A 12039-nucleotide genomic window follows, 5' to 3' on the forward strand; every position below is an offset into this window, starting at 1 on the left:
CTGGCAATCAAGTCCATAGTGGGATCTACCACAAGCATCAGAGTAGCTGCCTTTGGGATGTGGTCTGCTTCCTGTATATAAGGAGAAGCCTTGGGAATGGTCCTTGGACCCTGCATGTAGCCATGTCATTGTTCAGCAGCCTGCCATGCTCTGCCAACCTTGGGACTTACAATGGACTTGAATTATTGGCTTGCCATGTGGTTTGGTAACATCGGGATTGCCCCATTTTATTTGTCGACCTTGGGCTTGTTAGCCTCAGCAGCCAGTAGCTGCCTGAGTGAAGAGATGCCTCTAGCTTCAGTGGGCCGAGAACAAGAGGCAGAGCTGAAGCCCAAGGTCAAGTGCTTTCACCTAGCCCCTAGAGCCTGGCACTTTGAACTTGGACTTCTAGCCTTCAGAAATGTAAGAGAATAAACTCCTGTTTGTTAAGGCCGTTCCATTTGTGGTATATGCTTGTCAGAGCAGCACTAGGTAACCATAACAGACAATTCCAGCACAAAGATGATTATCTTGTAATTTTTTTCACAACAAAAGAAGTGAAAATGTTCTATATTAAGTGTAGGTGAAAAACAATCATTGTTTTAAGATTTTTTTCCTGTGTAATTACAGGAAAATATGCATTAAGTCTAAGGAGCCCTGGTGGCACAATGGGTAAGCACTTGGCTGTTACACAAAAGGTCAGTGGTTCAAAACCGCCAGCTACTCCACAGGAGAAAAGACCTGGCCATCTGCTCCCATAAAGATTACAGCCCAGGAAACCCTATGGGCAGTTTTACTCTGTCCTGTAGGGTTACTATGAGTCAGAACTGACGTGGCACACAACAAACAAAATAGAAGGTAAACTTGAAATCATTTTAATTTACTGAGATGCAGCTATAAATTTAATGAAACAGATTTCATCACCTCATAATAAAGGTGAAAATATATCTTTAATGTGTTAATTTACTAGTTATTGCTGTTATATATAGTAGCCTTAATATTTAAGAATACATACTTCTTTCCAATCTGTGTCTCGAGCTCTGGCAGTACTATCTAAAAAGGAAAAACGAAAAATAGGATTAAAAAATTCTTCATTCATCTAGCATTAAACAGTTTGTTTGCTCTTTCCTAAGAAAACTGAAATGTACTCATTCAACACAAAAATAAGCATGAATCATTTCTATAATGTGGTCTCACTGTACTTTCTTGAACTTAATTCAATCCCTTTCTTGATGGCTGAGGGTGACCATCATTGTTCTGTGCTCCATGGTAAAGGAATGCACTGACTCCCTGAGGGAGCAGAGAGGATACATGGCAGCTCTCTCCCTGCACTCACTGGTCGGTGTGACATCATCTCCCCTCACATCCAGGAGTGTCAGCTGCTTCCAACCCACATCCCAGGCTACACCACACCGGGTGACCACCTCTGGGCATCTACATGACAGCTCCCGTTCACGAGGGGAAGTAAAGTTGACTTCAAGCTCTCTTCCATGTTGAGGTGGTTTATTTCCTCCCAGCCACCCACTCTCAGAAGTGTGGCCAGGACTGAGCACTTTTTAAACGTGTGCTTATTTGAAATTTGGGAAATAGGACAAGAGAAATCCTTCAGCTTTGTTAAGTCTAATGAAGAGTTTGGATAAAAAATAGTGATTTATTCTCTATGAGAAGAAGGCAGTAAGAACCTCCTGCCTGATAAGTTACATCGATAAGAAAATTCATTCTAAAATCTGAACACTCAGCTTACAAATGTGCTTGTGGTCCACAATCTGGCAATGAGATAGTGACTGGCTATAATGCTGTAACTACACCTGGACTTGAATACACAAGTGAGAGAGTCTTTATTCCTCTTACAACTATTCCTGTGAGTGCCTATCTTATCGGTGTTAGTTCCCCCATACAAGTTGGTCATATTCTCTTTTGACTCTAAATAGAACTTTTTTTTGAGATGACACTCTTATTTGCAGCCTCCCATCACAAAATCGCACTTTATCTTTTGGATCAGGGGCAGAGTTACCATGGGAAAAGAGCTAGGTATCAAGAAGGAGGAAAAGAGACAAGGCAGGCCTTGCGGATGCCTGACACTCTGAAGTTCAAACAAACAGGAGGAGGCTCTGCTCAGACTCTAAGCTACTTTTGTTCTTCAGAAACCTTCCTAAGAATATTTTTTAAATGACAGTTTCTGTGAAAAATAGTGATACAGAAATATGCTATAAATCACGTAGCATATCCCTTAGTTCTACACAACAAAGCTATACAGGTGTCTGTAATAGCTTAGAAGACATGGCATCATTCTTTTTAGTATAAACTTCAAAACTAACTTCTCACTCTGACCATACTGGACAGAATATCAACTGTCCATAGGTCCTTATATGGGGCATCAGGAATAGTTCACTCATTAAGCATAAAAATGAACATGCAATGTCAATCCACAGTTACTGGGAGTAAAGAAGTATCTTTTTTTTTTAAGATTTTGGTAGAAAGAATTTTCTCAGTAGACTTAATTAAGTTCTGACTGCAATCATTAACAGAAAAAGAAATTACCAGCACATTGAAAGAATGAGGGAAAATGAGGTGTGATAGAAATACATTCAAACAAAAAGTACCATTTGATTTACATATTCAAATCTAAGTTTAAATTATAGGGAGTCCCTAATTTATTTACAAATGTAGACCACAAGATGATTGAAAATCTAGATGTTCAAATTTGAATGATACAGACACTGAGGATGGTCTATACAGGAAAAATAAACCTGTCTTCGTTTTTTCTATCTTTAAATAATCTACTTTGTCTAATGAGCCACTTGTGTTGTGAAGAACACCTAAATTAATGGGAAGAGTATTTTCAAGTCAGACAAATGTATACGAAGCTTAGAATCTCTCTAGTCTAAGGCTATTACTTATGATCACTTCCAACTGTTAAAAAAAATAATAGTAATAAGCCTACAACTGAAAATCTTTGGCAAGCTGAGTAATCAAGACCTTGACAGGAAAGGCCCTCTTCTTGCCAACACGTCACGGGAATCACCTCGAAAATCCCGCAGATACAAACACCTCCACAGGAGTTGGTCATTTGAAGCGATGAAGAGGTCACGACACACCGCAGACAGAGACAGGACAGAGCGAGCATCCAAAAGTCGGAAGATCCGTAGTTTCAGCTCCAGAGGGAGGACCACCAGCCCAAAAACATCCGGTAGGTTCAGGGCTAGAAAGAGAGAGAGAGAAGTAGCAGGTTTTAGTGAGTAAAGAACATTCAGCTTTCTCCACAGAGTCAAGAAAAGTTGCCAGCTTATTGCTTCCTAAACCACAAAAACTGCCTTCGAGTCAATTCCAACTCATAGCGATCCCTATTGGGTTTCCAAGGCTGTAAATCCTTATGGAAGCAGACTGCCTAATCTCTCTTCCACAGAGCAGCTGGTGGGTTCCAACCACAGACCTTATGATTAGCAGGCAAATGCCTTAACCAGTGTACCACGAGAGCTCCTTACACTGCTTCCTAAATAGGTAACATATTAGGTGGTCAGTTCAATTACCCAACAGTACATGATCTATAATGTTTAGCCCAAGGCTGCCTGTATTACTACCAGATCACATAATTCCAGGCCCTTTACCCCCTCTATCATTTCAGGGGAATGCCAATACTTGTTCATACAGATCAAGCTTCATTACAAGTAACTATGACCATTTCTAAATACTAGCCAATGACCTCTTTTAATCCAAGCAATATTCAATGTAACAACATTTCTCTATTCAATTATAAAAAACAGCTCTTATAACTGATTCTCCACCCTGCCACTTATTAGCTCTGTGGCTTTGGATCAGTTATTTAGCCTCTGACTCAACATCCTCATCTGTAAAGTGGGCTAATAACATGACTGAGCTCACTGAGCTGTTGTGAGAACTAAATGTGTTAATATATAAACAGCACGTAGAACAGTGTTTGGCACATAACAAGCAGCACTCGAGTGTTAGCAATTACTATTATTTCTTGTCTACCAGGCTGGGAAAAAAGGGGGGGGAGGGGTGCTGATACATTCAGAAGCAAAGCCAAGAGAAGAAAGGAAAAGAAAAATAACATATTATACAGTAAAATGCAACTATTTTTTGAGTATTAATTCTTTTGGAATATTTGTGATACAACTCTCTACTAGCAAAGACAATTAAAACCCAACTAGGACATATCTAAAGCAAAAAACCAAACTCACTGCTGTCAAGTCAGCTCAGACTCATTGTGACATCTCCTTGAGTTACCAAGGCGGTATCACTACAGAAGTAGATTGTCCAACCTTCCTTCCGAGGAATGGCCGGTGGGTTTGAACCACCATCCTTCTGGTTAGTAGTCAAATGCTTTAGGCACTACACTACCAGATCTCCCAGGATGTATCTAAGAGTTTTTAAATTCCCATTATTCCCCTTCCCCCCACCACCAACTGAAGAGGAAAATTACGGCAATAATCACCATGGCATCGTGCAACTGACACCTAAATTATCATCCCTTCCTACACATGCAGTTGGCAAATAAAAGCCACAGTTCAGCCTGTATATGTGTCTGAGTCTGAAGCCACTTACCAGCTAAAAGTGGCTAAAAGTGGCAGCCTGTATCACGGTTCTCAGCCACTCAGTTCCTACCCTCTAATTAGAGCTCCTCGGCCCACTCTCATCAGGCTGGGCCATTTTTCACTTGTTTTGTTCAATGAACTGTGAGTGGAGGTGACACATATCAAACATGGTTGGGCCACTGGCCCTACTTTCCATCTGCCCCAAGAAAAGAACATCCCAGCCATCACGAACTCACACACAACATGTGCATGAGCAAGAAATAAACAGCTCCTAACTTATGAGATTTTTTAATACTTTTACTACAGAACAAATTCGAGACAGCTGACCAATGAAGGGATCATGTATGAAATACAAACCTGACTCAATTTCATTGTCTATAAAATAAATACAGGAAAATCTACTTCAAAGCTGTTGTTAGCGTTCAATAAGATGCATGTGAAACATCCAACAAAGTGCCTGGCGGAGTCTCGACAAATGCTGGTTTAAAAAAAAGATCTAGACCCAACTGACAGGCTACCCATTATTTACATATTTACTAAATACCTATTATGGGCCAGACTCTGTGCTGCACCATAAGGATACAAAAGTGAATAAGACACATTCCCTGCTTTCAAGGTATTCACAAGCTTAAGTGGAAAGATAGCTCTATTATGATACACTGGGAAAAAAGCCAAAATACTAAAAAAAGAAAAAAAAAAACAATGCCATCTAGTCGATTCTGAACTTATAGTGACCCTAGAGGACAGAATAGAACCACCTCTTAGGGTTTCCAAGGCTGTATCTTTGCGGCAGCAGACTGCCACATCTTTCTACCACAGAGGCTGGTGGGTTCAAACTGCTGACCTTTCAGCTAGCAGCTGAACACTTAACCACTGTGCCACCATGGCTCCTTGGGGCCATTATAAAGATGTATAAAATGCCACGGCTAGTGGCATATTGCCTAAGGCATTTGACTGCTAACTGGAAGGCTGGCAGTTCAAACCCTCAGAAGGAAGACTGGGCAATCTACTTCCGTAGAGATACTACCTCGGAAACCCAAGGAGGAGTCACTATGCATTGGAATCAACATAAAAGCAGTAAGTTTGGTTTTTGGTAAACAAGAGAGGAAGAATACCATTTAAGGTACTAAAATTTAACCTTAGTCTTAAAAGAGGAGACGTAACTAGGAGAAAAAGGGGAGGTCAGATGTCATGGAGTTACCAAGCATGCTAAGTAAATTCAGTATTCTTTTCTAGCCATTCATCAACCTGTGATAACTGATCATGTCTTACCTTGTCGGGTAAAAGCCAGAAGAGGATACACCAGCTGGTCTTTGAAGAGCCGGGAGAGCTTCTGAAGATCTTTGTACATCTTGGCTACATTTTCCTCTAGAATTTTTTTTTTTTAATGAAAAATTAGAACACAAAATCAAGTGGAAAAACTTGTAATGGTGTTCTCTACTTCTGCCAACCAAATCAAAGGGAAAAATAAATATTCACAAATAAAATTCCTACAAAAATAAACCAAAGTCCCTAGTAGAAAAGGAGGTATGGTCTGTGACTGATAAAACTGAATCTGAGACGGAAAGCTAAAAATCCCAAAATATCAAATTAACAGAGCTGTGCCCAACCTGTAGAGCTCACGGACAACAGAAGAAAAAACTCTAAAAAAGGATCCTTAAAACTGAACTGAATCAATTGCCATCAGGTCAATTCTGACCCAAAGTGTGTCAAAGCCAAACCGTACTCCCTAGTGTTTCCAATGGCTGGTATTTCGGAAGTAGATCACCAGATCTTTCTTCCAAGGTGCTTGGTCCAAATGTGTTAACTATTAGATCACTCAGGGATCAAAAGGATCCTTAAGGAGACAATAATGAATAAAGGTAGAGAAACACTGGTCAAGTCTGACATTAAATGTTCAATTCAGTTAATGCCCAAATTCTGTGTCCTACCAGAAACCTTTATGAACATGTATTCTGCTATGTCCTTTTCCCACCAGTTTTGGTTAGCATAAGTCAGTCTCTCAAGGCCTAATCACCTCTAGAAACTAACAAGAATATGTCTGCAGGCCTTCAAAGCAAGGGTCTGGATCCAGCCATCCTTCTCTTAGACACTAAATGCCATCTCCCCATTGCACTGCACCACTCCCCCTCTGGATTATAAATCCTCCTCCTCTGTTTACTACGAGGACTAACTGAAATAATGAATGCAAAGACATGTGTCTAGCACATCACAGGCAATGGGAAGATGTTAGTTCCCCCTCTACCCATGTGTTCTTTGATCACCTACCTGCCTCTTATAACTTGGGTTTAATTAAAAATAACAAAAAGGAAAATCTGTCTTGTTTGCAACTGTAAATATTTTTATAAATTATAAAGAAAACCATGCCTACAATGCAATCTTTGGGTAAAATCCCAATCTGTATCAAACAGCAACTAAATTTACAGATAGTCCCCAGGCTATGAATGTCCAACTTATGTACAACCCATAGGTAGAAATGAAGCACCACCATAAAGTCTGTTATATTAAGAATTTGAGGTACATAGTATGGTTCGTAATAATAAATGGGCACTACTGTACAATGCACATCAAGTCATCATCATCATTACTACTATATTATGTTAAGAATATTTTAGTGTATCTGGCAGTGTTTCTTTAATGTTTTTTATACACGTGTGTGTGTATATAATATACACATGTAAATACATACACATGTATATACATGTTTAGACAAACATTTTGAGTAGTTTTCTTCCAATAAGCTTCAATAATGAAGTTACGTGGCATTACTGCCACAAAATACCACAGAGCCTCTCCATACTAAATACGCTAGAAATATCCCAAAAGATCAATACACGAACTACAAAGCATCATCAGAGTACATGAACCATACACTAGTAGCATTCATAACAGCAGTTAAATATAAAGTAATTCAACATTCTAAGATGACTCTAAGAAAAACAGGAAACAGAAATTCCCCAAATTATAATCAAAATATTTGCACTCTTCACATGATTGATGTAACTGGTCTCACTGAATCGTGTATGAGAAAAATGTTGTCTATATTTTTACAACCATTAAAAAATTGTTTTTAACTGATTTATTCCTTGCACTCCTAAAGGAGGCAACATTGTTTTGAATTTGTTTTAATCTCATTTAGAAGTTTTCCTTCCTTCGAATATTCTCTTTCAGTGTTTTTTAAAGTGAACCTCTCAAAGCTTCATCCCAAGAGTTAAATCACAGGTTATATTACCTGGTTCCTCTTTGCAGATAAATGATTCTGGTAGCAGCTGCAATCGTTTTACACTTCTAATATCATTGTTGATTTTTAGGGTAGCTGTAAATAAGCAGAAGAAAAATGATGACAAATTATTGACACTTCATCACTTGCCTTGCATTTCTTTGCTACCAATACACTAAGGACACATTATACAAACCAAACTGCTCTGTGCCTATTTTCTTCCCTCAAAGTGAGGTGAAGTAAAATCCCTCTAAAACATCACCTTCAAAAAACTGCAGTAAGTATCTTCATAGAAAATCCACTAAGTATCCAGCAGCAGCTTATTAGTATTGAAAGATATGCAACAAGGTTAATAGAAGGCAGTGAATACAATGAACTCATTACTTCTAATGAGGTCACTAAAATTCTGCTTTTCATTTAACCCTTGGCAATGAGACTTGCCTTGTTCATTAAAAGAATCCTGCCAGTTCTCACAGCATTATCCCTCCCTGGACCCAAATGACCAATATCCTTGATATTACCAGAGGGCTCCATTTTAATGATATATACAAAGAAAGTTAACAAACCTATTCATCAAATAATGGAAAACATAAAGCCAAACCAAACCAAGCTCACTGCCATCAAGTCAATTCCTACTCATAGCTACCCCCTTTGGGTTTCCAAGGCAGTAAATCTTTACAGAAGTAGATTACCCAGTCTTCCTTCCACACAACAGCTGACGGGTTTAAACTACCAACCTTCTGGTCAGCAGTCAAATGCCTTAAGCACTACACCACCAGGACACAATGATAGTAGGAGACTTTAATATACTACTTTCAATGAAGGATAGAAAACCAGAAAAAAGTTTAACTAAAATAAAGAAAATCTAAACAAAACCAACCAGACTTCATAGATGTATACAGAATACTCTATCCAACAACAGCACAATATACATTCTATTCCAGTGCACATGGAATTTTCTCCAGAATAGAACATATGCGAGGCCACAAACCAAGCCTCAATAACTTTAAAAATAAAAAAAATAAAAATTTTAAAAAGATCCATCAATATCCTGATTATAAGAGACACATCTTGGACACAAAGACATAAATAAACTAAAACTCAAACAATAGAAAAAAATAAATCAAGGAAACCATAACCAAAAGAGAGCAAGAGTGGCAATACAAAAAGTCTGATAAAATAGACCTTAAGGTAAACACCATCATAAAAAATGACGAAGCATTATATAATTATCCAAGGATTAATCTACCCACAAGCATATATGTTGTTGTTATGTGCCACTGAGTCGGACCCGACTCATAGCGACCCCTCCTTGGGTTTCCAAGGCAGTATCACTATGGAATAGAGCAGCGAAAAAGAAACTCTAAAAACTCAGAAGAATTACAATCAACCAACTTGACGTTATAGGCATATACAATAGCACAATATATATTCTTTTCCAGAGCACATGGAACATTCGTAAGAATAGACCACATGTTAGGCCACAAAGCAAGCCTCAAAAAACTTAAAAACATCAAAATACTGCAAAGCATCTTCTCAGGTCACAATGCCATAATATTAGAAATCAACAACAAGAAGATCAAGGAAAAAAAGGCAAACACATGGAAACTGAATAGCACTCTCCTTAAAAACTACTAGGTAATGGAAGAAATGAAATTTAAAAATTCCTTGAATCAAATGAGAATGAAAGCACAACATACCAAAATATTTGGGACACAGCAAAAGCAGTAATCAAAGGGCAATAAATGTATGCCTCAAAAAAGAAGAAACAGCCAAAATCAACATCTTAACCCAACAACTCTAACCATTAGAAAAAAACAGCAAAAAAGCCTAAAGTCCCAAGAAGAAAAGAAATAATATTTAAGCAGAAATAAATGAAATAAAAACAACAGAAATAATCCACAAGACTAGAAGTTGGTTCTTTGAAAAGATTAATAAAATTGACAAACCACTGGCAAATTTAACAAAGGAGAAGATGAAAATAACAAGAATAAGAAATGAAACGGGCGATGTCCCAATAGAACTAACTGAAATAAAAAGGATAATATTAGGATATTATGAAGAACTATATTCCAACAAATTTGAAACCTAGAAGAAATGGACAGATTTCTAGAAACACACTACTTACCTAAACTAACATATAGTGAGGTAGAAAATTTGAACAGACGCATAACAAAAAAACAAATTGAACAGGTCATAAAACAAAACTACAAACAAACAAATTATCTTGCCCCAGATAGGCTCACTAGAGAATTCTACCAAACATTCAGAGAACAGCTGACACCAATCCTACTCAAACTGTTCCAGAGCATAGAAAAGCATGGAATACTAGCAAATTCATTTTATGAAGCAAGCATAAGCCTGATACCAAAACCAGGCAAAGACACCACTAAAAGGAAAATTACAGACCAATATTCCTCATGAATATAGACACAAAAATCTTCAACAAATCTTAGCCAATAAAATCTAACACTATATTAAAAAAAGTAATGCACCATGACTATGTGGGATTCCTATCAGGTATGTAAGGATGGTTGAACATTAAAAAAAACAATCAAGGTAAACCATCACATAAATAAAACAAAGGAAAAGAACCACATGATCATATCAATTGATTCAGAAAAGGCATTTGATAAAAGCCAGCACCCATTTCAAATAAAAAACTTTAAATAGGAACAGAAGGGAAATTCCTCAACATAATAAAGGGCATATACACAAAACCGACAGCCAACATTATTCTCAATAGAGACAGACTGAAAGCATTCTCCTTGCAAACAGGAACCAGACAAAGATGCCCTCTATCACCACTTCTATTCATCACTGTACTGCAAATCCTAGCCAAGGCAATAAGGCAAGAAAGAGAAATATAAGGCATCCAAATTGGCAAAGAAAAAGTAAAACGATCCCTATTTGCAGATGATATGATCCAATAGACAGAAAATCCAAAGAGACTCAGCAAGTAAACTACTGGAACGAAATGAAAGATTCAGTCAAGTGGCAGAATACAAGATGAACACACAAAAATCAGATTCCTCACATGGAGAAAGAGATCTCCAAAAAGGAAATAAGGAAAGCAATACCATTTACAATAGCTACAAAAAAGATGAAATACTTGGGAGTAAATCTTCCCAGGGACCCAAAAGACCTATATAAAGAAAACTACAAAACAGTACTACAAAAAACTATAAGAGACCTACATAAATGGAAGAACTTAAGAACATACCATACCATGCTCATAGACAAGAAGACTGAACATTGTGAAAATGTCAATACCACCCAAAGCAATCCATAGGTTCAATGCAATTCCAATCAATGCAATTCCAATCCAGATTCCATCAACATTCTTTAGGGACATGAAAAAAACCATCACTAATTTTATAGGGAAAGGAAAGGGACCTTGGATAAGCAAAGCACTACTGAAGAAGAACAAAGTACAAGGTCTCACACTCCCTGATCTCAAAACCCACTATACAGCCATGGTAGTCACAACAGCATGGTACTGATACAGCAAAAGACAATAACCAGTGGAACAGAATTGAGAATCCAGAAATAGATCCATCTACCTATGGTTAACTGATCTTTGACAAAGAGCCAAAACTCATTCAATGGGGAAGAGACAGTCTCTTTAACAAATGGTGCTGGCAAAACTGGATATTCATATGCAGAAAAATGAAACAAGAGTCAGACCTCACACCATACACAAAAACTAATTCAAGATGATGCAAAGACCTAAATGGAAAACCTAAAACTGTAAAGTTCATTAAATAAAACACAGAGGCAAACTTAGGGGCCCTGATTTAAGGCATAAAAAGATTATCAAACATAAACAAAAATGCACAGACAGCAGAAGATAAACTAGATGACTGGGATCTTCTGAAAATTAAATTCTTATACACATGCAAAGATTTCTCCAAGAGAGTAAAAAGAGAACCTACAAATTTGGGAAAAAATATTTGGCAACAACATGTCCAACAAGAAACGTATCTCTAAAATTTATAGAAAACTTCAACACTTCAACATCAAAAAGACAAACAATCCAATTCAAAAATGGGCAGATGACATGAACAGACACTTCATCAAAGAAGATATTCCAGTGGCCAATAAACACATGAAAAAATATTTCCCATTATCAGTCATTGTTGTTGTTGTTGTTATTTGCCGTCGAGTCGGCCCCGACTCATAGCGACCCCTCCTTGGGTTCCCAAGGCAGTATCACTACGGAAGTAGGATTGCCCAACCTTCCTTCCGAGGAGTGGCTGGTGGATTTGAACCGCCAGCCTTCTG

General features: G+C 37.8%; 1 protein-coding gene across 1 annotated transcript in view; it reads right to left on the reverse strand.

Moving 5' to 3' along the window:
• FBXO7 (F-box protein 7) overlaps positions 1–12039 on the reverse strand; it is a 46177-nt gene that overhangs the window by 20501 nt on the left and 13637 nt on the right. Inside the window, exons 5-8 of the mRNA XM_042781970.1 lie at positions 7768–7851; positions 5808–5903; positions 3005–3181; positions 995–1032 (exon numbers count right to left, since the gene is read on the reverse strand). Of these exons, the coding sequence (XP_042637904.1) occupies positions 995–1032; positions 3005–3181; positions 5808–5903; positions 7768–7851 (395 nt within the window). The remainder of the gene's footprint in view (positions 1–994; positions 1033–3004; positions 3182–5807; positions 5904–7767; positions 7852–12039) is intronic.

Source organism: Orycteropus afer, unplaced genomic scaffold, assembly GCF_000298275.1.
Source record: "Orycteropus afer afer isolate SDZICR_OR568_19922 unplaced genomic scaffold, OryAfe1.0 scaffold00209, whole genome shotgun sequence".
NCBI lineage: Eukaryota > Metazoa > Chordata > Mammalia > Tubulidentata > Orycteropodidae > Orycteropus > Orycteropus afer.